This window comes from Kogia breviceps, chromosome 9 (assembly GCF_026419965.1).
Source record: "Kogia breviceps isolate mKogBre1 chromosome 9, mKogBre1 haplotype 1, whole genome shotgun sequence".
In the NCBI taxonomy this organism is placed as follows: Eukaryota; Metazoa; Chordata; class Mammalia; order Artiodactyla; family Physeteridae; genus Kogia; species Kogia breviceps.
In genome coordinates this window covers 109,510,637-109,537,353 of record NC_081318.1, presented here as the reverse complement: position 1 = coordinate 109,537,353, position 26,717 = coordinate 109,510,637, and the positions used below count along the sequence as shown (strand labels likewise).

The following is a 26,717-nucleotide window of genomic DNA, read 5'->3' as shown; positions in this document are numbered from 1 at the left end:
TCACGACTTCCTCCACATCTTATATTCTGCCACACACCACACTGAAAAATAAATATATCTTCAGAAAATAATAATATTGTTCTGGAGCTACTGTGCCTTCATTTTCTGATCATTTAAGTTACTGCTGTATTCAGCAGGATAAGAGGTTTAATAATCCGACAGTAATTTTTTTTCTGGTCAGTGAAGGAATTAGCCAACTACAAATTTTATAGCAACAAGATGAAAATGCATATACTGCATTTTAACACTGTTAAAATTGTTAACACTGAGTTATATTTCTAAATAATACCGAAGATCTGTGGCAGAGTTGCATAGAAGGAAGCGTGGGAATGAAATATCTGGTACCGTGCTCAGATGGCAAATGATTTTAATTTTGTTAAAAAGATTTAAACGCACTAACGGTTAGACTTCATATGCACAGAGTCTTTAAGGAGACAGACACTGTTTTTAGATTCTTAATAAGAAATAGACTATATACATCTCAAGTCTTCTCCAGGGAAGATAGCTGGATTTGTTGCAAATCCTAAAACTTACTGTGCTTTTTCATCCTAAAACAATATTCCTTATTAATACAATCTTAGGGAACATTAAATCATTACTGTGTCAGGCAAAAAAAAAAAAAGAGCAAATAAACAAAACAAAAACAGACCTTGCAATAAAGACCTTAATGGTGTTTAAAACCTCTCCTCCACTCCACAATACAAATTACACGTGAGATGGAGGCTGGGAAGGCGGAGCGGTATACGAATTAGCAAAACAATTTAAAAGTAAAAATAAAAGTAAACGTGCTCTGGGTCTTCTTTCTGGAAAATTCTCTCAAGATGTGACTTTTTGTACTTTACGTCTCTTCCATTCACCAGCGAGGGTGGTACGGTCCCTGCACGAGCTGCTTCTCTTCCACTAGAGGCTGCTCGGCAATAAATTCGTGTGAAATAATAGCCGGCGCTCATTCTAGTTAGCAGTTAATAACTGGTTAACAGACATTTCCCTCCAATGGCTGTTTTCATCGCCCCAGAGCGGCGTCTTTCGCTGCCTCCCATCCCTCCCGTCTTCGGCAGAGCCCCAACCTCCCCCTCCCACCCCCAGTCCCCAGGAGCCCCGCACCGCGGCCCGCCCGCCGAGCCTCCGCCGAGGCGAGAAAGGGTCAGCCGACCGGCAAGAAGCGCTTGGCGAAGGAACTATGTCGCCGCTCTCCGGAAAGCGAACGTAGACGGAGCGCGCCGCGGCACGCACGGAGTTAAAGGCGCCGCGGCGCGGAAGGGGAGCCGGCGCGAGCCCGCGAGGTCCCCGCCCCTCGCCCGTCCCCGCGCCACGCGCCCCACGCCGCGGGCTGACGCCGGACCCGCCGCAGGAAGCGGAAGGCGGGCGGCCGAGCGGCCAGGCACTGCCCCGCGCCGCGATCTGGGTGTGCGCGCGCAGCCCGCCGGAGCCCAGCCCGCCACCGCGCCGGCGGCTCCCCGCTCCGCGCTCCGGGCCCCCAGAGCCAGTCCGCGCCGGCGAGCAGCAGGATGTGCGCGGCGCCGCCCCCCGGGCGCTGAGACCGAGCCCGCGAGACAGTGGCATTCCTTTCTTTTAGGGCTTTTTGGCTGTTGGCTACACTGATGTGACGACCCCCACCCCCCTTTTTTTCTTTTCTTTTTTTTTTTTTTTTTGGAACGATGGGGATCTTTTTGGCGTATGTTGGATTTGTTTTCTTTTCCGTTTTATATGTACAGCAAGGGCTTTCTTCTCAAGGTAAGTCTGTGCTCACTGGCAAATATACATTTGCTTGCGCTGTGAGTGTGTGTTTGTGTGTCTTGTCTGTGTTCAAAGAATGGCCAGGCAGATGTGGTGAGGTTCTCAGCAAGTAACAGAGGAATAGTGTTCTGTATGGCATTTTTCTTTAAAGTTTATTGAATAGTAGCCCTGCTGGATTTGAGAGCAGATCTAGTTGGTGCCCGACAACGAGGTGGGTTCCTCGGTGAGCACAGACACAGGGTTGTGTGTGTGTGTGTGTGTGTGTGTGTGTGTGTGTGTCCCCCTTCTATCTGTGTGCACAGGGTGACTACTCGTGCATACGTAATCATCGCAAACAGAGCTGGGGATCGGGGACTCTCCATGGCCAGCTCTCCTCCTCGATGTAGCCAGTATGAGCTTAGAGTTTCCTTTTTCTGGGTCCGTGTGACTTCGTTTGTCTGTGTGTTTATCAAAGGACAGACTCCTCTGAGGGCCCATAAAAAGGCACGACTTGCATTACAAGCAGCAGCAGCAGTAGCCTGCTAAATCCAGTTGTTAGGACTTCGCAGGCTGCAGTGACCATTTCAGCACCATGAACAAATCACACCTCTGCTGTCAGAGGACTGCATCGCTTCTGCAAACAGAAATGCCACACTCTTCCTTCCAGCTTGAACGGAAGAGTCCTTTTCAGATCACAATGTCTTCTTAACATCTCCCATTTCCTCTAAGTATAAATACGGTTCAATTTAATAGAGATCATTTTGGGATTTTATAAAAAAATTTTTTGGAAGGAGACACTGATAGTGCCTCGCATTGAAAAGTGGGGGCAAAGTGCATCCACCCCGAATCGGCCCTGCAGCCCCCTCAGCCCTCCTCCCCGTGAGTTCGCATTGTAGCTGTGCACTTCCTTCGGCCACAAATCTCTCCAAGACTTTTGGGGAATCATCAGCTCTTTGCAAAATATTTCTTGGACAAGATAAGAACAACCATCCCAAAGCATTCCATGTTGGAGAAGTGCCTTTGGGAGAGAGGAAACATATTTTTGTGAGTTTCACCATGACTCCATGAATCTTGCAAACTAGCAGTGTCAAGATGGGTAATGAAAAGGCTGGGGAAAAATGTCTCTAGTGACTTAAGAACAATCTTTAATCTGAACCAAGCCCAGGTGTGTGATTCTTACATCCCACGGTGTATGACAGTTTACAATACAGTTGCTCGATGGGAATACGAAGGTTAATTTGGAAAGAAATATCCACAGCTTAGAAAGTGTGCAACTTGTTTCACTGCTGTAGCCTTTGAATCACAATGGCTAATAAGTGTCATGATATATCAGGAATGTAAATTTTGACAAGATAATCATGATCCCTTCTCTATTAACGTGAAACGTCCAGTTAGTCATAGATTGTTTAGAAACTTGGAGGCAGGAGGCTCTCCTCTTGTATCAGCTTGACAGATTTGTGTATAATATACTTCACTGAAACCCTCAGTGAGTTTTGGGGAATACTGCAGTCTGACGAAAGGTATTTGTATCTAACTGTGGGCATCTTGGCTAACAGAGGGGAGTTATTGGCAAGCTTGTTAAACGTTTCCATTATCTGGACTTGATCAAAAACAAAATGATTTAGGCACCACACCAAAAATAAGACCAGAACGAGGCAAAGGAGAGGGGGTTGGGGAGCCTCTGGGAGGTCACAGAGGGGGTTTTGATGCGTTTTTTATTTATTTATTTTTAAGTCGAAGGAAAATGTAGTGAGCTCTCAAGAGACGCTGTCAAGAGTGGGGTGTATATTCCAAAAGGGTGCGTTTCTGTTTTGCAGCGAAATTTACCGAGTTTCCGCGGAACGTGACGGCCACCGAGGGGCAGAATGTGGAGATGTCCTGCGCCTTCCAGAGCGGCTCCGCCTCGGTGTACCTGGAGATCCAGTGGTGGTTCCTGCGGGGGCCGGAGGACCTGGACCCCGGGGCCGAAGTGGCCGGGGCACAGGTAGCGGAGTCCCGTCGCCTTCGCGTCCGTCCCACCCACTGACTTAGACCCCTGAGCGTCCAGTCGGGGTCGGGCCCAAGATGATGCCCGGGCGCCCGTGGGGAGCCCCCTGGCTCTCTCGGCAAGGAGGACGCCCAGGGACGCCAGGGGCTGAGCCGCGTGCCCTGCTTCTCGACACCACGTTAAAACCAAGGGAAGGCATGCTGTCCAGGCTTTCCCGGTTAAAGACTGGGAATAGCCTCCTCCTTTTCGTACGGGTCATTGTGAGCTGTCCGTGGTGGCACTGCCGCGTTGATACGTCCCCGGACACTCCGTGTCCCCTTCGGGACGGTGGTGTGAGGACAGGACTGATGTCGGTGTTTCCATCACCCCCGTCCTCCACCCCCGTCGGTTTGTCTCACCTCCGCCGTAATCAGAGGGGAGAGGGGAGAGGGGGGGAGGGGGGGGAAAGAGGGAGGTGGGGGGAGACGGAGGACGGGGAGAGAGGGAGGAAAGGGTGACAGGGGAGAAGGGGATGGGGACTGACGGAGGGACCCGAGGCGACCCAAGTGGAGAGGCGGCGGGGCGGGGAGGAGAACAGAGCGGGAGCGGAGGGGCGGGGAGACGAGGGTCTGAACGGAGGTGCGCGCCGATCTGCAGAAGAGGCGGCGGCCGTGCGGGGGCGAGAGGAAGCCTGTGGAAGGGACCGCGGGGAGGGGACGCGGGCCGGGGACGACGCAGAGGCCCGTCCCGCAGACTGGCGCGCCCCGGGGGCCCGACCCCAACGCAGCCCCCCGAGTTCCCCGGGTGCCCCCGATTCCCCACCCTCCGGAATCCCAGCCTCCGCGGTCCCCCGCCCCGGAATCCCCACTCTCGGGGGTCCCTAATTCTCCCGCCCCCCAGTCCCCACCCTCCGGAATCCCAGCCTCCGCGGTTCCCCCCCCCGAATCCCCACTCTCGGGGGTCCCTAATTCTCCCGCCCCCCAGTCCCCACCCTCCGGAATCCCAGCCTCCGCGGTACCCCCCCCCCGGAATCCCCACTCTCGGGGGTCCCTAATTCTCCCGCTCCCCGAGCCCCCGCCCTCCGGAGCCCCCAATCCCCGCTCCCGAGTCCCCGAGCCCGGCCCCCGGGCGGCCCGGGGCAGCGCCCCCCCCCCGCTAGGTTTGCACGGCCGAGGGCTCAGGCCGGGTCCGGTCTGAGCGTCGGTGTCCACCCCCCCTCCGCCCCCCCGCAGACGGAGCTGCTGCCATACCGGGACCCGGACGGCGACGGGACCAAGATCAGCGTGAGTGTCACCGCGACGGCCGCCCTCGGGCCCGGGGGCACCAGTTAGGGAATTTCAGGTTTTCAAAAGCCTATTAACTTACAAGCCCCTGAAACAGGCAACTCGCAGACGCAGGACGAGAGCCCGCTGTCTGTGTCGTGTCTTACCTCACTGGATACACACACACTGAAGCAGAGTTCATACAGTAAAATTATTTCTCTTAATGACGTAGCTATTTGAACAATTACTAGGGAGTCATTTTGCCACCCAAAGAAGTGTGTGAGACTTTATTCTTGCTCTTATTAACAGTTACATAACTGTTAAAGGGCTGCGATGCTAATAATATCCGTTCAAAATTATACCAGTAATTATCCTTCAATAGCAAGTAAAACACTAACGGTACGAAAATCTTCCCCGGCTGAAAAAAATTAGAGCATCCAACAGAGTGTTGAAGTTGTAATGAAAACAGCTCAACGTCAACGTCATTCATAATGCATGCAACGTATTTCTAATGCCAATGTTCAAAATCATATAAATGTAAATATAAAACCGAAAGCCAATATAAATATAAAAACATTATTGGAGGAGGTTAACCTGTTGATAATACAGAGATGTATTTCTACTCTTCTGGTTATTACTTTTCATAATTGTGAGTGAAATTAGAAAAAAAAAATCTTTTTTTTTAACTACACCTCAGATGAAGCCATCTAGAATCATTTTATACTGTGCAGCTGCTCAGCTTGTTGATAATTAGTAAACAAGTTACTATTACTAGAAGTAATATATGTATAAAGAATCTAAAACTCCAATGACCCACATTTTAAAAAAGAAATTTATTCTGAGGCTATTATAACTAAAAGTGTAAGAATGTATTATACTAATAAAATCAGATTCTCTAATCTAAATGTATAATCTCAACATGGAAGAAAATATCAAACAAAAATAAGATACAAACCAGAAACTCCAGTTTCTATTCATAAACTCACGGACTTTGTAGACCCTTTCAATTCAATTATTCTTATATCACAGAAACTCTTGTTTTCTGACAGTGCTAGAAAAGCTTTATTGGTAAGATCCATTATTAACGATGTTTTTCTTAAATATTTCATTTTTCATATACACATACAATTAGATAGATTGTTTATTTCCTATTCAACTTTCATCCTTGACCCATACCCCAACCCTCCAAAGACCAGTGGCGAAGCAGCCTCACACATCTTGACCTAGGGGAGCATGCAGTCAGATGCGTAGCCACGCACACAACTGCCTACAGTATTATCTGTGCCCAGAGTTCATATAATCTCATAAACTGCAAAGAGTTCTAGACACAAACTGAGGTAGAAAGCAGTGTGTTCCCAGTTTACCCGCTGTGTGACCTTGAACATATGTCCTAAACTAGCAGTTAATTTGAATTCTCAGGAGAGCTTTCACAAAATACTGATATGAGCTTTGCCCCCCCCCCCAATATGCACACAGTGTTTCTACATTAATCCAAATGAGAGCATTTTCTAAACCTCCTCAGATGATTCTAGCGGGCAGGCAGTCTTGAAAATCACTGACCCAAACCCCCTAAGCCTCAGTTTACTATACTGTAAAGTGGGATAATAATAATATAAGCACTTTGAGTACCCCAACCTTAATCGGAGACCCAGCTGAAAATATATTTGAAACTATCGATTCCCTTTATTTTTACAGTATTAGTAATATTCATATGTGATTTTTCATACACATAAATGCAAACTTATGGTTCAGATGTTGGAAACTATTTGTATATACAACTCTATATGTAAAAACCAGATGAACACTGCCCAAATTTTCTTAATTACTTATGGCTATTTGAAAGTGTAAGGGCCAGTAGAGAAATAACTTTATGCCTTCCTCACTTCTTATCTTTTGAGATTATCCAAATCCTTAAATCTTGAATGTCTTATGAAGTCCATCATTCTGTCAATCGTGGATTATATATGATATATATCAAATCTAGTTCTGACAAAGATGCTTATAGAGACATATCTGTTACCTATTATAGAATTTTATGTATTTTACGTAAGCTTATATATAATCTTGCTCTTAACCTGGCCTATAAATTATTGGTAGAAATGAGAGTCAATTTCTATTTCGAAAATCAAAGCAGCGTTTAACTGACGGCATCTCAAGTTCCAGTGGCACACAGACCCTATGGTAGCAGGGGGTATGTACTCTGAGCCATAGGATTTCAGGTGACATTAATCTCCTCCCTAAATCATGCCACCCTATGACTCTAGGTCAGACTGCACCCGCAATCTGTGAAAACAACGTTACTGTCCAAGTCTATTTTGTCAGTCCCTTTAGTAATCATCCCAAAGTGGGGATAAGAGCGCCTTCTCACTTAAACTCAGTCGTGACCAACAACATGTCTTTTTGATCTCTCAAGAGCAGCCGCCAGGGCTTCCCTGGTGGCGCAGTGGTTGAGAGTCCGCCTGCCGGTGCAGGGGACACGGGTTCGTGCCCCGGTCCGGGAAGATCCCACGTGCCGCGGGGCGGCTGGGCCCGTGAGCCGTGGCCGCTGCGCCTGCGCGTCCGGAGCGGCTGGGCCCGTGAGCCGTGGCCGCTGCGCCTGCGCGTCCGGAGCGGCTGGGCCCGTGAGCCGTGGCCGCTGCGCCTGCGCGTCCGGAGCGGCTGGGCCCGTGAGCCGTGGCCGCTGAGCCTGCGCGTCCAGAGCCTGTGCTCCGCAACGGGAGAGGCCACAGCAGTGAGAGGCCCGCGTACCGAAAAAAAAAAAAAAAAGAGCAGCCGCCAGCAGTGAAGAAGTGAGAGAGGCTGTGTAAACCATACCCTCAGCCTCATTAGGTCCTACTTCATTCAGCTGAGCTTCCCAGGCAGAGGCCAGTCCCCTGAAGGGAACATGGCGGAGCCCGTCCCACAGCCTGGGAAATGGGAACCACAGGCTAATGGGATCTGGCCCAGCTGGACCGAACTAATGTCTCCATGAGCTTGTGAGTCCAGGTGTTAGTAGAATAGGATAAATAAGGTCTTCCAATTCGCCTGCTGAGAAAACAAAAAGCTTTCAGCCTGTGGCTGTGAGACCAGTGAGAGAGACCCTTTCATTTTCCCGCATTAGCGAGCTCGGGACGAGGTGCTGGAACGCAGTCTCTTGACGTAGCGCTTTATTTTTGTACTTGGCGATTTTTCAGACAGTGAAAGTCCAAGGCAATGACATCTCTCACAAGCTTCAGATTTCCAAAGTGAGGAAAAAGGATGAAGGCCTATATGAATGCAGGGTGACCGACGCCAATTACGGAGAGCTTCAGGAACACAAGGCCCAGGCCTACCTGAAAGTCAACGCCAACAGCCACGCTCGGAGGATGCAGGCCCTGGAGGCCTCGCCCATGTGGCTGCAGGACGTGAAGCCCCGCAAGAACGTCTCAGCCGCTGCTCCGGGCAGCGTGCACAGCTCCACCAGCCAGCGAGTGCTCTCCACGTCCAGCCCTCAGGCGGCGGCCAAAATCCCCAAACAAAGTCCACAATCAGGTATGGAACCCATTTTACCCCTCACAGACCCTGCACAGAAAGATGGTCAGAGTAGACAGATGTACGTATGACGGGTTTAAAACTGGAGGCCTAGCTCGGTGGAAATGAGGATGAGCTATGAGAGCCAGGGGGGCCGGCGTTCTCAGAGGGTGCGACCTGCCCGTGAGTCGCTGGCAGTGCTTCACGTCCAGGGGATCTGAGAGCCGGACTTCTTTCCCTTCTGTGTTTACACACTATAAGCACAATAAATCATGTAATGTTCCGGTGCATTATAAATGCATGTTTATTTTCTGCACGGATTTATGTGTCGATAATGGCCCAAATTAAGAGACTTTCACTTAATCAGCATGTAAGTGAAAGAGACCCACTCCATTTTCAGGGACCCCGTAGCCTTAAGCAGGCCCGGTCTCCAAGGGCTTCTGATTTTGGAGGAGAAGCTTCAGCTGCCTGTGATGAAAATGATGATGATAATGGGAGGAAATGGGGGGGGGTGGGGAGTGAAAGGCAGAGAGTGGTGCAGAGATAAGGCAGCTCCTGTCGGTGTGGCTCCGATGCCAACTCAGAAGCTCCGTCAGGCTGAGTCACCCGCTCCCTAAGTCAGCTGTGCAAGTTAACGCCGCTCTGAATAGCATTAATTGATGCGCTCATTCAGCCAATGGAAACTCACTGAAGTTTTAACCTTGGGATAGGCAGCACCTTACACCACCCCAGACTGTTCTGTATTTCACTAACACACTTGACGTAATATTATAGGATGAAGGGAGCATAAAACCTTTACTTTCTCATCTTTAAGTTTTTCCCTGTATAGTTTATCTTTGAAGAATTATTGACACTACTGTTGGTAATAGAAAATTCTATTGCTACCATTCAAATTCTTTTTAGCCATTACATTCAAAAAACCTCATCATTTTATCAGGATGATATTTATATATATATAAATATATTTAAATATATATTTACATTTATATGGAGAAATATGTATATATATATATATATATATATATATATATATCTTTAAATCCTTATTTGTAAACAACATTTTTAAAATAATGTGTGCCGCTCTAGGTTCCTCCTTAGGCTTCATGTGCTAATGGAGATGACTTGTCCTGAGCTTAACTCAGGGTCTCTGTGAGTTTGTCCTGCCTTTAAATGTAGGTGAGCAGCTATCCCAGCGTGCCTTGGTCATGGCAACTTATGTCAGTCTGATGAATAGACAGCTTAGCCTCTCTGAAGCCAAATTTGTGTGACTTTGCCTTATTTTCCTCTTTATCATCTCTTTTATATCCCAAAGTAAAGAAGAAAACCATAGCTAGAATATGTGTGTATATATATTCACACACACACATATATATATATACACCCATACACACACACACACACACACACCCCTAATGATTATGATTTTTGTAGCCATTCTTTGGTAAAGATTTTATATCTTTGGAGACATTGCCCTCCTCCCTTTCATACCATCAAAAGAAGAAGCTAGACACTATATGCAAAATTACAGAGTACCCTCAGCCGACAGTTTACAACCTAATTGGTGAGGACTCCAAATCGTGGAATTGAAATTATTAGCCTACCTAGAATATTCCAAGCCAGAAACCGTACGTCCATTCTGTGGAATCAAACAGACAGGTTACCTATCCCAAGAGAAGGATTCTAAGCATAGAATGAAATGTTCTAGTTCTACACTCTTTTATGTTTTGGATCGAATAACATACTCTAAGAAGATCTATTTTACTTTAGTCTCTTTCTTAGTATTGTGATTGGTGCTAAGTGGTAAACTCTACACATCTTCTAACAATTTTCAAATAAAAAGCACTGCTCGTTTTCCACCACATCACCAGCCTCACTCATTGCATGTCCTAGAGGAAGAGTGAAAGGAGACGGGATGCTGACTCATGCAAGCCCGTATCCATTCAAAGTCATCTCCACTAAAACTTATCTGCTATAGCAAAGATTAATCTGAAATACAGCAACATCTTTCATTTCTATTTTTTGCTACCAGTGAATACTGGAAAATACTTTATATACATTTAACATTTTCTAACTTCTGGTGCAGAAGCTAGGGTGGCCCAGCCACTAATTTTATTCATGTGTAAGTTTCTGCGCTTGCACAGTTATTGCATAAAATACCATATTGGGGATGGATATTTATGTCATATTATATTTCCTGTAACACCCACGTCCTGATTAATCATTTCACTTTATAATCTTTCCGGTTATATTCAAATAAAGCTGATTTCAATACCCACGCTTCATTTATTCACTCTCCATCCTTTCAGGAGCTTATATGCCAGGCACAATGACACAAAAATGGAAGACATACTTCCATTCTTCAAAGGGTTTATATTTTTTAATGTTTCCATTTGTGAGAAAACAAAGTATTTGTAAATTCCATTAGCCATGCATCTTTCTTTTCTTACTCTGTTAAAGGCAAGACACAATGAAGACACAAAAATTAAAATCTTGCCTTTACAGGCCAAAAGCTATGCTAGTCTTTTTGTTATTCTCACTTCATACAGGGAGGCATGCGTCATCTGTGGTATACATGACACTGTAATACAACCTGTTACCAAAGGCTGGTCTGTCAGCCTTTTAGTTTCATCATAGTTTTTGACTTAGTTGGCTGAACTATTTAGATTGAATACTCAACGCTTAACTCATACTTTTTTCTGTCAGAGAACTTCTGTGTCTCTAAGAAGGAAAAGTATTCGCTAAAAATAACTCTGTATGTATACACATATATAATGTTCAGATCGTCATAGAATTACCCAGTTTTCCTAAAGCAGAAATTTACATGAAAAAAAGATGGAAAAATAGTCCATTGCCATCTGCATATCACAAGATAAAGAAAAGATTTAACTATCATTCAATATAGCTACTTTCACCACATATTTTTCCAAAAGCTAGTGAGCCTGTGACTGGATCTTTATGATATCTCTCTTTAAATTCTTTTAATCCTACCTCCGGTTGATAATCCACAATTAGAAGCAAAACAATGAAGGAAAATGATAAAGCAAACAGGTAGAACTTGGCTTTTGCCATCCCTTACTTGTTTCTTTTCTCCAGCTCTTTGTCTGTACCCGTAACTGACATTGAAGGGTGTCCTGTAGGTGCTTTGAGGGTAGCAACTCCTGATTCCAGCATGAAGTGGTTTAGTTCCACCTGCACAGCGAACAGATGCCCAGATACCTCGATAAACTACACCGTTCTCTACGTGTTTCTTCCTATCTCCTGGAGAACATCTACTCCTTACAGAAGCCAAACATCCCCTCCACTCACCACCCCCCCACTTCCCTTCCTTTGTTTCCCCCCCCATCTACGTTCCCTTTCTATGGGTCCTCTCCCCCAACCCTGGCCAACAGGCCAACAAAACTGTGACTACAGCCCCGCCCCGCCCCCCGAAGGTCACACCTCCGCCCTGTCTCTGCACCCCTGGACATCCCGTCTCCCCTTCCCGTGTCCCAAGTCCTGGGGGCCGGTGGGGGTGGGGGCGGCTCTCCAGTCTCCGGTCTCCTAAACTCCCCTCTGGCCGCTGCTTGTCGGCTGTTAGTGTCCCCTCTCTTTGTGGGCTTCTCCTAAATTCCCCTCTTAAATGTAGTTCTTTTCCCGTTCTCAACGCCCTGATCTCATCCCTTTCTGTGGTTTCGACCGCTAACGTGTCCTTAGAAAACGTACCAGTTGATATTCCGGTTCTGATTTCCCTCTGGAGAGCCGGACGAGAGCCCCCCGCTGCCCCCACCGTGCCCCCCACGTCTGTGCCACGAGCACAGTGCGGAGCAGAGCCCCTGCATGTTGTTGACAGCAGCCATCGACGCGTGGCGCCTCTTTCCCCCCCTCCCCCGGCCCCGAGCCTGGGCTGGCCTGTGACCACCGTGACGGTGAGATGGGAAGGAGTAATGCCACCCCAACCAACTGCAGACCTACCCCTGTCCAAAGGGACAGCCAGCCTCTGCTGTGGCCGCTTAGAGCCAGCCACCGAGTGGAAGTGCCGCTGCGCTGCCTTGAGACACGTTGCTGACTGAAGCCAGCCTTTGACTTCAGCCCCAGCTGACTGCCCCCGCCCTCCAGACTCCTGAGAGATAATAATAAATTGTTGTTTTAAGGCACTAGGTTTTAGGGTGGCTCGTTTCACAGCAATAAATATTCAGGTCAGGCCCCTAAACTCAAATATTCAAAATCAAATTGATTATCTTAGCTTTCTCACCAAAAAGAAATATTCTTCCTCCTATTGTCTTCGAATTGCCTGTTTCCTCATTCAGGTCCCCACAGCAGTTTGTGTACACTTAACTTTGAAGCCCTCATTGTGTCTTACATTATCGTCATTTTTCCCTGGGGCTTTTCTCCTTTTAATGCTGGAAGTCCCACTTTCTGGGAGGCCTGACCCTCAGGCAAACCAGGGTAGGTGATCCACCCTAAAGATAACTTCTTGGCTACAAAGGTCACCACTTCCTTCTGCAGTCCTCTAAGGGCCTAGAACACGCGGAGCTCATGTGTGGCAAGAAAAGGAAAAGAGAGAGGGCCAGTACGTCTCTGCTTTTATCTTCTTGTTCTTATAATTATATTTGCATAAATAGATAATATTGCCACTATTGCAAAAATGATCAAGACTCCTAAACAGTGTTTCTCAAAGTGCAGATGTCCTGTGCCAGACTTACCAGGGAGCTTGTTAAAAATTCGTATCCCAGGACCAATTTCCGAGTCTAGAAGCAGAAATATGCATTTTTATGTGCAGTCAATTATGAGAATCATTATCTCTAAAGAGTTCTTAGGGGTGAGAGAAAAAAAAAAGTTATTATTTACTATGAGATGTGTGTGCCTGTGTGTGATGCTACAGAATACACTTTTAGAAACCGGTCTTTTGCTATTATTTTTTTTCCAGTAACGTGATGGACTTTTGTGAAACTTTTCTTCACTCCTGTGATCGACAGCTGGCACTCATAAGAAAACTGGCCACGGTTAAGGGGTAGTTATGTTTCTCTGTGTAGTTGCTCAGCAGGAATACTGATTCTCTGAACTCAGAAATACGATGATTGTGTTTTCAACATGATGTGAACCTGAGCATTCAGAGGCAGCTGCTGCTACAGCTGCTAGAAGCCAAGGGCTCCTGAAGCGCCTCTATGGCTGACAAACGTGGCAGCTTTCCAAAAGTGGCCAAAGTTAGCAAGAAGGATCGTAAGGACAGATTTCAGAGCTGGTGAGGGGAGGGAGATAAGGGGCTGAGGGTCATGCAGGAGATTGTTTTCCTGATTTAAAATACGAGGAAATGGTGCACGGCGTCCAGGTAGAGAGCCACTTGTATAATCTAGACCTCCATGTTGATTTTGGTTTAAATGATCCAACTTGGCTGTTTACACAGGCTCAATTAATTTGATCGTTGTAATTCTATCAGTTAAATGGCAGCTATGTTAATCGAGCATCTATGAATAAGGTGAAAAATAGATTTGAGGCAATGCTTTGGATAATACAGGCTAAGGAATCTGCTAGAGCTATGTTTGAACCGGAATTATGTAGATTAGGAGTCTATACTTGCTAAATTCTCCTGCAAGCTGTATTTAACTTAACTCATTGAAATTCAGTAACTGGCTGGGTCTGTAAAACCAAGGCTGTGCTGTGTGCTGGAGGGGTTTTTCAATGCGTGGCCACCTTAGGGTTCCTTCAGGTTCATATGAGATTACTAGGAGCTCTGTGATCCAGGAGCCATGAAGCAGAATTTGCCAGTGTTTTAAGGTCTTGTCTCGAATGATTTCATGATCCTTGAGATTTCAGGAAGCTTCCAGAGGGGCAGTTTTCTGGGTAGAGGACCAACGGGTTGAGAAGTTGCTGGAAAGACCTCACTCTGTTGGTTAAAATAACAAGCGTCCTCCAAGAGAAAAGAAAGGCAAAGGCTCCTTCTCCCAAGGAACGCTGCTGCCACCTATAGCCTGACACAGGTGCATTCATTTCAACTGCAAAGGGGCACAAATCCACTGGAAGATGCCCCTTAGATCTATCTGCAGGGGCCTCTCACCAGTACAGGGGGTGGACACAATTGTTAAGGAGAGAGACTGTTCACACCTCGTGGCCATCACACAGAGCTGCGTGTACTTCCAAGTCCTCGTTTATTAAATGGAAACTGTAGTATGATTCTCACAGAGTTTTGAGGATTAAAATGAAATTACATACATAGAGAGCGTGACACTGATCAACTCTCAATAAGTGACAACTAGCTGCTCTATTAATACGACTATTACTGCATGTGCTTATATACTGTTATTATTAGCAGCAGCAATGAAATGATGAGAGTAAATGGTCTCCACCACCTGGCTCTACTGTGGCGAATATTTTCCTGGTTGGCTGTGTGTAGGTGACTGAGTTAAAGGAAGGAGACTGGGTCTTCATCCCTGACTTATGTTTTATTGTTCATAATTTCAGAGCTTCCTTTTTTCCTTCTATCACAATGATGTTAATTGATGATAAATTGTCCCCTGCATAACGTAACTACATACCACACTAGCCACCAGCTGTCTTGCCTAAGGCTGTAACCAGATGGTTAACTTTATTGGTAAAAAATAATAAAATTCCAAAGGATTTTTAGGACTCTGAACTGTGTGACCTGAATAAAGACTGTGTCTTAGGAAGCTGAAGTTTTACACACTGGCTGCTACCGTAATTAAATTCAAGCTTTCCAAAAATACCCTTGGATGTTCTTAAATCACAAAATAGTTCAAGATAATATAACTGAAAATATAAACATGTGAGAATATAAACGTGAGAATATTATTCAAAGCTTTAAAAAGAGAGAAAAACAAAATGGATTTAGAACCTTATACTAAGGATGGCATAGTTTGTGGTAGTAGATAGATACAGATTTGACTCCTAGATTCACTCTCTACCAGCTCGTTTGTTGAGTGAGCTGCACACAGAATCTCAGAGTCTTTATATGTAAAACTGAGGCAGTGACACGTGTGCCCCAAGGGTCGCGTTAGCATTAAGTGACATGATGTATTTGAAATGTCCAGCAGAGTAAACGTGGCACGGGAGTGAGCTTTGCCCCTTATTAGTTCTTGTCCCCTTTCCCTTCCAGATAGTAAAGTATATCATCAAATAACCATGAGTTAAGAGGGCCATAAAGGAGCAGAAATATGAATAGAGATGAAAGGAAATAAGAAATGTGGAAGCTCTAAAATTGGTAAGAAAATATCTGATGAATTTAAAATGTAATAACTAAGGGAGGATTTATTCAATTAATAAATAACAAATAGAAACATATTATTACAATTTGTGATACATATCCAAATGAACATCGATTAGTTAAAGAGCTGAGCTAAAAAGAAATATTCGACTGGGCTTCCCTGGTGGCGCAGCGGTTGAGAATCCGCCTGCCGATGCAGGGGACACGGGTTCGTGCCCCGGCCCGGGAAGATCCCACATGCCGTGGAGCGGCTGGGCCCGTGAGCCGTGGCCGCTGCGCCTGCGCGTCCGGAGCCTGCGCTCCGTAACGGGAGAGGCCACAGCAGTGAGAGGCCCGCGTACTGCAAAAAAAAAAAAAAAAAAAAAAAGTTACAAAATATACGAGTGAAAATAACATTTTACTATAAATAACTTAAAACATTTGTTTGATTAAATCAAGTGTAACTAATAAGTGATATAACAGACAAGGAAATATTTGTGTTTAATATTCAGGAAAAGAAGGGAAGATGTCCATTTTGCAGATGCACTCCAGATGACTTAGAGATATCCGATGTGATCAAATAATATTGATAAAGTCAAGGTAAAGATAAAATTAAATCAATTTTCCATATGACAGCAATAACCCAACAAAGTATTTGTGGCATAATATATAATCCTGCATCGTAGTAACAAGAAAAAGGTATGGAATATCTTATTTTTTAAGGCAGTAGCAAATAAGTAGTATAAAGATGAAAACCATTAGAACACTTTGTTAAGAGTTTAGGTTTGAATAAATGAGTAAATATGGTGTTTTTGGATGAACAAGCTCACCATTATAAATATGTCAGGTTTTTCAAAAGTATTTGTAGACTTACTGCAGTCCCAGTCCAATCCCTAGTCATTTAAAAAAATTTGACACGTATAATCTTGGCAAAGATTTTACAAATCAACATGTGTCAAGCTTACAGTACTCAGGCATTGTGCTGTATCATTACTTGCCAGGTGAATGGTACTTCCCTTCTGGAGGAAAAGATAAGTCACAGGACTTGAGATTGTCCCTGAGACGATGCTCCTGGGAGGAAATTCCAAGGAGCTCAGGAGAGAGGCAGACCCAGACCCAAGAACAGGGATGTGTATCACAGAGGTCTGCCCGCAGCCGGAAATACTCAAAGGGCCAAGAGTGGTAGGGAAGTGTTGCAGGAAACAGGACAAAACCATACAGTGAGTATTAAACACCTTCTACAATCATGTTTTCAAAAATGTTTAATGAAATTAGAGAACAACCAATATATAATGTGAAAAAATATAGGATACAAAAAATATAGGATACGAAACTTTAAAGTGAAAAAATAAAGAATATATAATATAATGTGAAAAAATATAGGATACGAAACTTTAAAGTGAAAAACTAAAGAATACTAAATTTTAAATCTATCTCAGATATGTGCGTATAAAAATGACAAGAAATATATGAAAATGTCCATCAAAAGTCAAGATATCTTAAAATTTTTAATTATTTGATTATTTTCTTTGTACTGATAACATCTGTACATTGATAATTCATTACTTTTGTTTTAAGAAGAAAATAATATTATTTTAAATTTCCCAAATTTAAAAAGAGGCCAATGACAGACATCTCCTGAGAGAGAAAACAAACTAACAAACAAAATATGTTCAACAGATAAACAAAGAAAGGCAAAGTAAAATAAAGGTGTGTGATTGTGAAGCTCATGACAAAAATATACATACATGCGTGTACACGTGTGCATATGAAAATTGAAAGCACTACCATGAAAGTGGTGTCCTCAGAAATGGCTAGTAGCATTGAAATTAAGAACATTATATCTTAGTTCCTGGGAGCTGGGTGGAGAATGTGACCATCAAATGATTCTTTTTGTTTTTCCAAACATAAAGGGTGTGATCTTGATAAATATATTGATAAAATAAATCCAGCACGTATAACGTGCGTAAATACAATGTCATGCAGTCATTTTCCTCTCCATTGTGTGACTCACTGAGCCCTCAGTTTGGAGGGAGCTCAAAGTGACTGCACCATCATTTATAAATCAATACACTGGGAGATTTATAAATGATTATTATGTTTTATTTCATATGGCTGCTTCGAAAAAGTCTGAGAGAGCATTTCTTCATGAATTCAGAATCCTGTCTGCATAGAAATGTAGGTTCCACTCTCAGTGCTTGAATTAAAGCAAATTGTAAAAGCTAGGAGCGCCTCTTATCAGCTTCCTTAGGACACTGTCCTCACCTGTAGCGGGATAAGTGCTGTGGATCACAGCTCCTCAGCAAAGCCATCCCGCTTTGGCACCACTTGTCCTCATAGTTATTCTTGAGTTGAATGTGCTTCTTTAAGCCCTCAGACAAACTCGATACTTCAGCGACAGTGTCAGCGCGGCGAGGCTACACGTGTGTGCGATCTCTAACGTGGGTCTGTGATCATTCCAACAAGGTGTGGATGAGTATCTACCTTCCCATTATGCATAAAGAGTTGGATCGTTAGTAATGAAAACATACCCACAGAAGGCACATGTAGACTGTGAGTAAATAGTTTCAAGCACCTTAGCAGCATTCATTTATACACCAGTAAATGGAGTGCCCTTAATGAATCATTCTTCTTTATGCGTTAAAGCAGTGATTAAATATATGTTGCATTCAACTTAATTCTTGGAAAACATTTTATTTGTTTTTCCATGAATTTATATTGTTCTCCCATACCACTCATATTTCCGTATATTTCTAAGAGGCAGAATTGAGAAACTTTAGAGTCTTCTGGAATGAACACTCTCCAGCTGAGATTATGATGCAAATCAGTTTATAGCGTCAGACAGAACTGGTTCTGAGTCTCAGCGGCCGCCATGTACGCACCGAGCATACTTCGTGTGTTCTAGAATCCCTCTCGGTTTCACTTCCTTAATCAGCAAAACGATCATATAGCAGCCTCCCGGGACCGTGGTCAGAGGTAAAGAAATATTAGCTGCTGCTGTCCTAATCATCACCCTGTCTGCACCAAGATCAGTTCCTACTTGAATAAGTGAAATTACAGTGAAAATGTGCTGTTTTGAGAGATGCACTGTGTGGCCTTAGCAGGCAGGAGGCGGCATCATTTTTTTTGCCCATTCTTGAGTCTCTGTAGAAGGTAGGAACCCTGAAAGCCCGCAGGGATTAGCTGTAGGCAAGAAAGTCTAGAACATTCTGTGGTGAATGGGGTGTCACCCATGCACCTTGTCACCTAGACCCTGTGTATGTGGACAGCTGCACTCGGCTCTCTCAGCTACAGTAAGAGGCCTCGGAACTGAATAGACGTGTAAATTTGCTGACTAAAGGAAGGCGGGAAAGGAAATTTAAACAACTGCTGCCGACATGCCTGGGCAAAGTAAAACAGGTGATTTATGTATTAGGTCAAAATGAAGCCTATTTCTTCTAAAAAATGGGTTTCTGGAAGAAATCGGCCTTGGACCCAGAAGAATCTAATAAAAAGATATTCTTTTCAAAAAATTATAGAATAAAATCATCCTATTACTTGACCTTTCCCCTTAAGTCATGATTTAGTATGTGCAGACCTGAATAAAAATTGCGTTAAAAGCTAGCTCAGATTTTCTCACACAGCTCTTTTCATACCTTAAGCTGGCATCTGTAATGAAAGAGAGGTAAGTCAAAGGCCTGTCCTTCCCTAGAGCTGTAACTGGACACTCCATTCGTTATAAGCTTAGCCTCTTCACAGGCAAAACAATTATTTGAGCCGTTGCTTCTTTTATTATTGGAAAACTTCCATTCTTAGGTTTGTTCACATGATAAGCATCACGAATATTCACTTCTACAAAATAAAGATTCTGGAGTCAGACCAGGGAGCCACAGCAGGAGAGAAATTGTGTTCTTTCTCTTTTCTTGCTCCTTTTGACCCTACCTGATACTCAAACAAGAAAAGAGAAAAACCTATGAGAATCGTACTTAAATCTGTAGACAGGTGCCCTGAATTACGACTCTTCCGTATATCGACACCAAGAGTTGTGCTCACGGAGGAGGAAATTAACCCATCGCAAAATAATCCCAGCCAAGAGAAAGAGGATATTTGAAGAGCTGGCAAGATAAGAGATGGGATAAATTGCCTAGTTAGTTGTCTTAACGTTCTACTTACTTCTTTGAACTAAATACCCATATCCCGTATCTTTTCTGGTGGCCAGCAGCTCTGGCTGTCTTTCTGTCCTGTCACTAATGGTTGCACCTTGAACATCAACTTAACCTTTCCTGGTCCCAGACTATAAAATTTGAATTAAAAGTTTAGAAAAGAGAAGTTCATGGAAAGGAGAGCGCATGCAAGAACGGTGGTGGAACCACCTCTCATTCAAATATTTAAATGAATTTGGAGGAACCTTCGAGATTTAAAAGACTACAATATGAAAAGTTCAAAATATTATATCATCAGACATTTGCCACACCATATGGAGGAAAACAAACTTTACTTATTAATGTTTAGGAAAACAAAGAAGCTGATAGTGTTTTCATATTCAATATTTATCAGTTCAGACTTGGGGAAAAGAAGTTTCCTAATTTTTCTCCAAAGTGTGTTACAGCCAGTGCCTTTTCGCTGAAAAGATAAATGTACACTTAAATAATAGCTTCACATCTTGATCTAACTGGTGCGGAGACAGTGAGGCAAGGTTGCTTGCCTCAGGGAGTTTCAGAAAAAGCACATTCAGACTCTGAGTTGATCTGACTGCATTGCTCTTTCTTCGTTTCTGTACCTTTGCTTTAGTACCTATTAACCGTGTAACCTAGGGTGAATTATTCCATGCTGCTGAGTTACATTTTCCTGACCTGTCTGCTTACTACACTGGGCTGACGAGAGGATGAACTAAGACAGCGTATGCGTGTAACACGTATGCATATCCCCTGACATAGCAGGTACCCAGTCCACTGCAGCCATTTTGCAGATGGATGTGAAGGAGAAGAGGGTGCAGCTGCGTTCAGTGTGCCCCGTGTCTCCCAGCCTCACGGCTGTAGATGCAGGAAGGACACGGCAATGTAGATGGAAGGTGCAAAAAGGAGCCAAGTTCTTACATCAGGCAAGACAGATGAGGGCCAGGCAGGCTTTCCCGGCCGGAAGGCTGTGCTGAGTTAAACAAGGCAGGCGGATGCCAGTGATTCTGAGGGTGTGGTGATCAACTCCTTCTCCACCTGATCGCTGAGGACGCCGAGGTCTCGACTCTCGAGAGTTGTGATCTGTGATTTGTGATTGTGAGTTGTGAGATTGTGAGTTGTGTTGTTGTGGATTCGTTTTTGTTTTGTTGTGTTGTGTTTTTAAGAAATAGATGGAATTTTCTGTTATTCTCTGAGAGAATAATTATACATACCGAAGATAAGATATTTGAGGCGTTTCTGTTTCCTGTTTCTCCTTGGCCAAACTCGCTTGTCACAGACACTGTCTTGGGCCATGCCTGATGCCCACGTCCCAGTGAGGGGAATGTGATACGCTATCACATGAAGTATGAAAAGGGCTGAAAAATGGAAGCCGAGTGTCTGCACTCATTAAACTTCTAAGAAGACTTCTTAGACTTTTCCATTTGCAAAATGGAGCAAATCCTCCCTCCCCCAACCTTACAAAGGCATGAGAAATTACACCTGAGAGAGCACTGAGGAAACGTTTAAGCATAAAAACAAATGAAAGGCATCATTATTAAGTTGAAGTCAAAGGACATTATGAAATCACATTCCGAGTCAGAAATCTGTAGGTTCTATTGGGCTGCTCTTCATCGAGGCATGTTATCTGCACGTTTTCTTCCCATAATTTAGATAATAACATTTCCCTTTCTTCTTCACAGGGTGTTTTGTGTTGGGGACAAAAGTTTAAAAACTCAAGGCATTGTTTTAAACTTGGAGAATAATAAAAAAATTGCTAAAATTTCACCCTTGCCTTTAAGGAGCTTATAGTGTAATCAGTGAGGCAAGATACGAATATAATGAATTACAAGTCAATGTGAGCCACGTTAAGGCCACAAGAGAGGGAAAACCAGAAAACAGAGGAAGTTCAGAGGAGAGAGAGCTTACAGCTAGTCGGTGGGAACAGACACAACGGAACGCAGCTATGTGAGGGCAAGAGTTGCTTAAATGCATGATCGTGTTAGGGGATAAGAGGTTATCCTGCTTGGCTTGGGCATAGAGCAAAAGGAAACCAAATAAAGCAAAACAGATAACCAAACACAATGTCTGGCATACTCATGAAAACATATATATAAAACAATATGCAAACAATTATGACGCTTATTTTAGAAAACATCAAAGAAATATCTTATTGGGGATTTCAGAAGTGAGTGGCTGCGGAGGAAATTGGAACTCAGGGCTCCTGATTGCAATCCTCAATCTCATTGTTTCAAAACAGTAAAATGTTTCTCTTCGTAAAAATGAGACTAGAGTGTGACGCATGGCCAAAGTTTGCATCTTACGAAAAACATTTGCTTAATTTTCTCTAGAATAGACCATAACACGTTTGATAAACAGTAATATTATATTCAGAATAGTGTACATCTGAATGGAACTGACGCTTATTTGTTCAAATTACACAGGATAAATTACAGCATTTTAGATTCTCAGATTTCACTGTCAAAGGCTTGGGGATTACAGTGCTAAAGGAGCACATACCCCTTCATTCCGGGCATAAATAAAACCTAGAAAGAAGAGCAAAACAATCAGTGATTTGATGCCACAACAGATTTGCTTTAGAATTTACTGTGTAGGAAAAAATATATATATTTGGCTTGACAGAAATAAATTTCATTTAATGAAAAATATGCTAGGAAATGCAGGTGCCTAGAGTGGATGAATGATTACAATCTGGAAAAGAAAAGTGGTGTGGTGCCGTGGTTTATTGCATAGCTGATGGCTATTCAAGTTTTTGACTTTAAAATACTCTTTACAGCACGTCACTGGGTTTGTTTCCAGTTATACTGCTCATGTCAATTTTGTTTTCACTTGCACATACTGGCCGGACACAGTGTGATAGGAAATGCAGGGTTAGAATGACGTAGCTGTTCCCTTCGAATCTCACAGGAATGATGGGCGTGTCCTGTGAAGGGTTGATTAGTCAAGAAATGAGCCGCATAATTCACAGTTTCAGCAAGTTCGAGCCCATCTGCAATGTCCGTGCTGAAAAGGAAACCATTATTTCACAAAACATTGTTTCCTAAGAGCAAGTCAGTTTCCTTGGTTTTATTGTTTTTAGCGTGTTTGAAACCTTTATTCGACATCAGACAGACTGTGTCAAGTGCGGTGAGCAATTCAAAGAGCCATGTAATCATTTTCTTTCTTTCTTTCTTTCTTTTTTAATTGACTGAATCCCTGTCAAAGGGTCTCTCTGCAAAAGATAACAAGGGCATATATTTTAATTTTGGAAAGCTCTGATGCTAGCGGTCCTACATAGATTTTATATGTTTTCCTTGCATGATCTTTGTACTTAGAGCCGCATGTGGACTGTACCTTTCCTTTTGCAATTTGAACCTCGTCACCCAGCTTGAGTGAAGCAACAGTCTCCAGAGACCCACCACTAACCTCTGGGTCCTCAGTCATTAGGTTTCTCTGTTAAATACATGACTCACCTCCTGAACGAAGGCAAATCGATGATGACACTACCGTAACCTAACTGAAAACAGGAATATGAGTCCGCTAAACAGCCCCTTTAGAGCCCAAATATTTACTCCACAGAGATTTTTTGAGAGCGTGTGTTTTCACCACAATTTCTATCATTGCCAATGTGGACTTGAACATGATTCAGATGAAATATTCAAAAGATTGAGTTTTCCTACCCTCACCCCCTTCAAACCTTTTTAACCTTTCTTAAATTCAAAGAAAAAAAAAAAAAGAAGAAAGAAAAGAAATGCTTTGAGGCCCATCACATTTTTGTTTTCTCACTAATGAAGGTATTAAATACATCATTTGTAGCTTACTGGATAAAATATGTAAAGAAAAATGCCAAAAGACTATTTCATTCTCTCCCTTATGTAGTCTCAGAGCGCTTTCACAAATCTCCAATTCTTGATAGCGCTAACTTTTCTTCAGATTTTAAGGATAAAAAGTTGAGAAGGATCGTCCTCTAAAAGCAGATACCCCCACGCACCCACTCCAGAACCCACTCTCCAGGCCCTGAGAAGCCCTGCTGCTGTAGGTTTGGGTTTTATCTCCTGTGGTTTTAAGCTCGCAGTGGTAAAACAGGGGATTTGGTTTAGACACCCGTATAGCAACAGCCAAATAACTCTAGGGAATGATCCTCAAAGAATTACTTGAGGGAAAATTATCTGCACTTGTTCCTCTAAGTGTTCCCAACTGTGGGATGGCGTGGCTTGAAAACAGACAAAGCAAACAAGACCACTTCCCGGGACTGAAATACTTTGTATGTGTTGTTATTTGCAGTGCATGCCAAGACATTCATGGGCACCAGAGCCAAGCTGGCGAGCTAATTAAATATATATATGTATGTGTTTAAAACAGCCTAATAAGGAGCATTGGAAATCTTCGAGATGAGCGAATATCTTATAACTTCTTCCGCAGGTGCGAGGATAGCTACAAGCCATGGACTTTCTGTCCTGCTTCTTGTCTGTGGCTTTGTGAAGGGTGCTTTGCTTTAGTCTAAAGTGCTGACTTTTTTCCAATATCACTTTCTCTTCTTAAAGCAAAGAGCAAATCGCCTGTAAAATCTACGGAGCGGACAGCAAAGTTGACCCTAAACTCCAAGCACCACTCTGCACCCACTGTACTCTAATTACCTACACAAGGAGCGCCTGCTTTCGGAAACAAACGAAGAGGCTATCTCACTTTGTTCGTAACATTTTCTTGGGCAAATCACCGATCTTTTATTTCAAGAGAATTAGTGTGAAGTGATAGAACATTTTCTAATAGCAAGATCTATTTTTTTTTTTTCCTTTTCTTTCGGCTACTCAAAGCATCATCTCACTGACTGCTCAGGGGTTGGCCTGACCGTCATCGGGTATAGCGAATATTTACTACAGATACCACTGATTTCCTACTAAAAGACCCATTATCTGCGGGAAGTAAGCAGAGATCAAAAGGCTACAGAACATAAACGATCATCAGAGAAAACTCCTGTCTGGGGGCAAGAACACAATTTTCAACACCGCGAGTCAACAGTGAAAACGTTTTAAATAAGAAATAATAAAAGATCATTTTTTTTGGAATTTTTCCCCTTTTCTTGGGTTTTTCTCCTTTTTTCTTTGATCGTAGTTCTTGTTCAGTATGGCAAGTGCTGATTATGGCCAATCTCTGTCAATCCTAGGAGGTTTATATAAAAACATTTTGAGTGTTCTATATTTCAGTGCATTTTAATTCATTTTGCGATTCTTGTATATGCAAATGATAAATTCTGTAAATTGCTTATAGTATGTGTAATATAACTTCAAAGTAGATAGACTATGAGCCTCATGCAAGCTGATTTTTATCATTCTCTGTATAAATATATACCAAGAAGTATCTATACGTTGGGTCATCCACCAACTTTTTTTTGGAGAAAACATGTTTTTCACTTATTCCTAGATTGTGGGGATTTTGTAATGCATTGTTTCACTTCCACAGGTTTGACAGTTGCAGATGGTTTCTGTTGCCCTCTGCTTCCTTCTGGAAAATGCGTATTCAAAATCGTGTCGGTCTCTGATAAATGAAATAATTTTGCTGTGTGTATGCTGTGCTGAAATTTGCTGTTCCTTTATATGTGTTGTTTATTGCGGTTTGCGGATCTTTTAACTCTGAAGAATGTAAGCCCTCTGGTTATGACAGCCGTTCCTGTATTTTCATCATCATCATTGTCAAAAAACAATGTCGCGACGAGAAAATTTGCCTTGGAAGTGAATATGGGGTAGGTGAAGTGGTCATCGTGAATCGCTAAATTCATGGAAGAACACTTCTTGCTGTGGCTAAAAAATGCTGCTTCCTTTGACCTTTATGAATTTTTGTAGCTTTGTCATTCTGTTATTTGCTGCTAATTATATTTTAATGTCTCCTAATTAAAAATTAAAATTCGGTTGTTGGCTAAATATAATATGCAAAAGATGACTGCAGATCCCCGACTAAAGAAGATAATGTGTTCAGTTTTCACTACTTAAGTGAATTATAACTTTAAATATTCCATTCTTATTTTTGGCTTTATGATAGTTCAGACTATTTTATTTAGAACCTGTTTTCTACTCTGGCAAAGAATGATAGGGCAGGACTAGCAATGTGTTCCATGTATACTATGGAGTAGATATGGTTGAGATGGAAATGACCTAAGTTTTCCTTCCAGAGAGATTCTTCCATTTTCTTTCATAACAAACCAGAAGCTCATCTCTATAGGACCGTCAGCACCAAGCCTAAGGTCCTAGACTGAAGCTTGAAGGCAATGAATACCTCTGCTTTTCAAAGGTAAATGCATTGATTTTCTGCAATTCAATTACAAGCAATGTGATATTTTCATAAATCGTTGACATTATCTTCTGAGAAATAGTGTTTCATGCTAAATATTTTATTGACATTTTTCTTGTTCATTTGGTTTATTATTTCAGTCTAATGAGAAAAATAAATAAAAGATTTGATTGCACTATTTTATTAACCTAGAAAAATTATTTTCTTTCAAAGTTTAATGCCTAAAACGCATAAAATAATAAGACAAATATTATTTATTAAGTCTCTCTGGACTCTAAAGATTTCATACATTCACTTATAAATAAGTATACTGATTCAAATTCAGTCAGTCTGGGAAAATCCACCATGTAATTTACTTTTACCCAAAGTTCAGGTCATGAGATTGGTCAGTTCTAAAGCAAGATGGACATGTATCTCTGTATCAGTGATGTTCACCGTGCTCGCTTGTAATAAAGGACATTATGTTGGTTGGGAAGAACTCTCATTACACTCGTTGTGTCAGGGTACAGAATGACAGAGATTTTTTTTGTCAGTGTGCTACCAAGAGTCCGACTCGCTAACTTCTTTGAGAAAGAACATGGCATACAATCTGTTTCTCCAAACTAGAAAATTTAAAGTGGAATCTTAAATATTGGAACAGAAGCTATAACAAATTAAAGAGACACCTCGTTCTTCTCACCATATATTGT

At 43.0% G+C, this 26,717-nt stretch overlaps 1 protein-coding gene across 5 annotated transcripts; it reads left to right on the top strand.

The window, feature by feature from the left end:
- The first annotated feature begins 1,349 nt into the window (after window positions 1–1,349).
- Window positions 1,350–26,497, top strand: VSTM2A (V-set and transmembrane domain containing 2A). 5 transcript variants are annotated; one of them, XM_059074572.2, is made up of 5 exons: window positions 1,350–1,734; window positions 3,534–3,700; window positions 4,915–4,965; window positions 8,118–8,454; window positions 24,288–26,497. In XM_059074572.2, the coding sequence occupies exons 1-5, from the start codon at window positions 1,659–1,661 to the stop codon at window positions 24,374–24,376; spliced, it is 720 nt and encodes a 239-aa protein (XP_058930555.1). In that variant the 5' UTR covers window positions 1,350–1,658; the 3' UTR covers window positions 24,377–26,497. The 5 variants fall into 5 exon arrangements, with proteins under 5 accessions (XP_058930555.1, XP_066899021.1, XP_066899023.1 ...); XM_067042920.1 differs by having other exon boundaries at window positions 1,364–1,734; window positions 24,166–26,497; XM_067042922.1 differs by lacking the exon at window positions 24,288–26,497 and adding an exon at window positions 24,106–24,160 and having other exon boundaries at window positions 1,403–1,734.
- The last annotated feature ends 220 nt before the right edge of the window (window positions 26,498–26,717 follow it).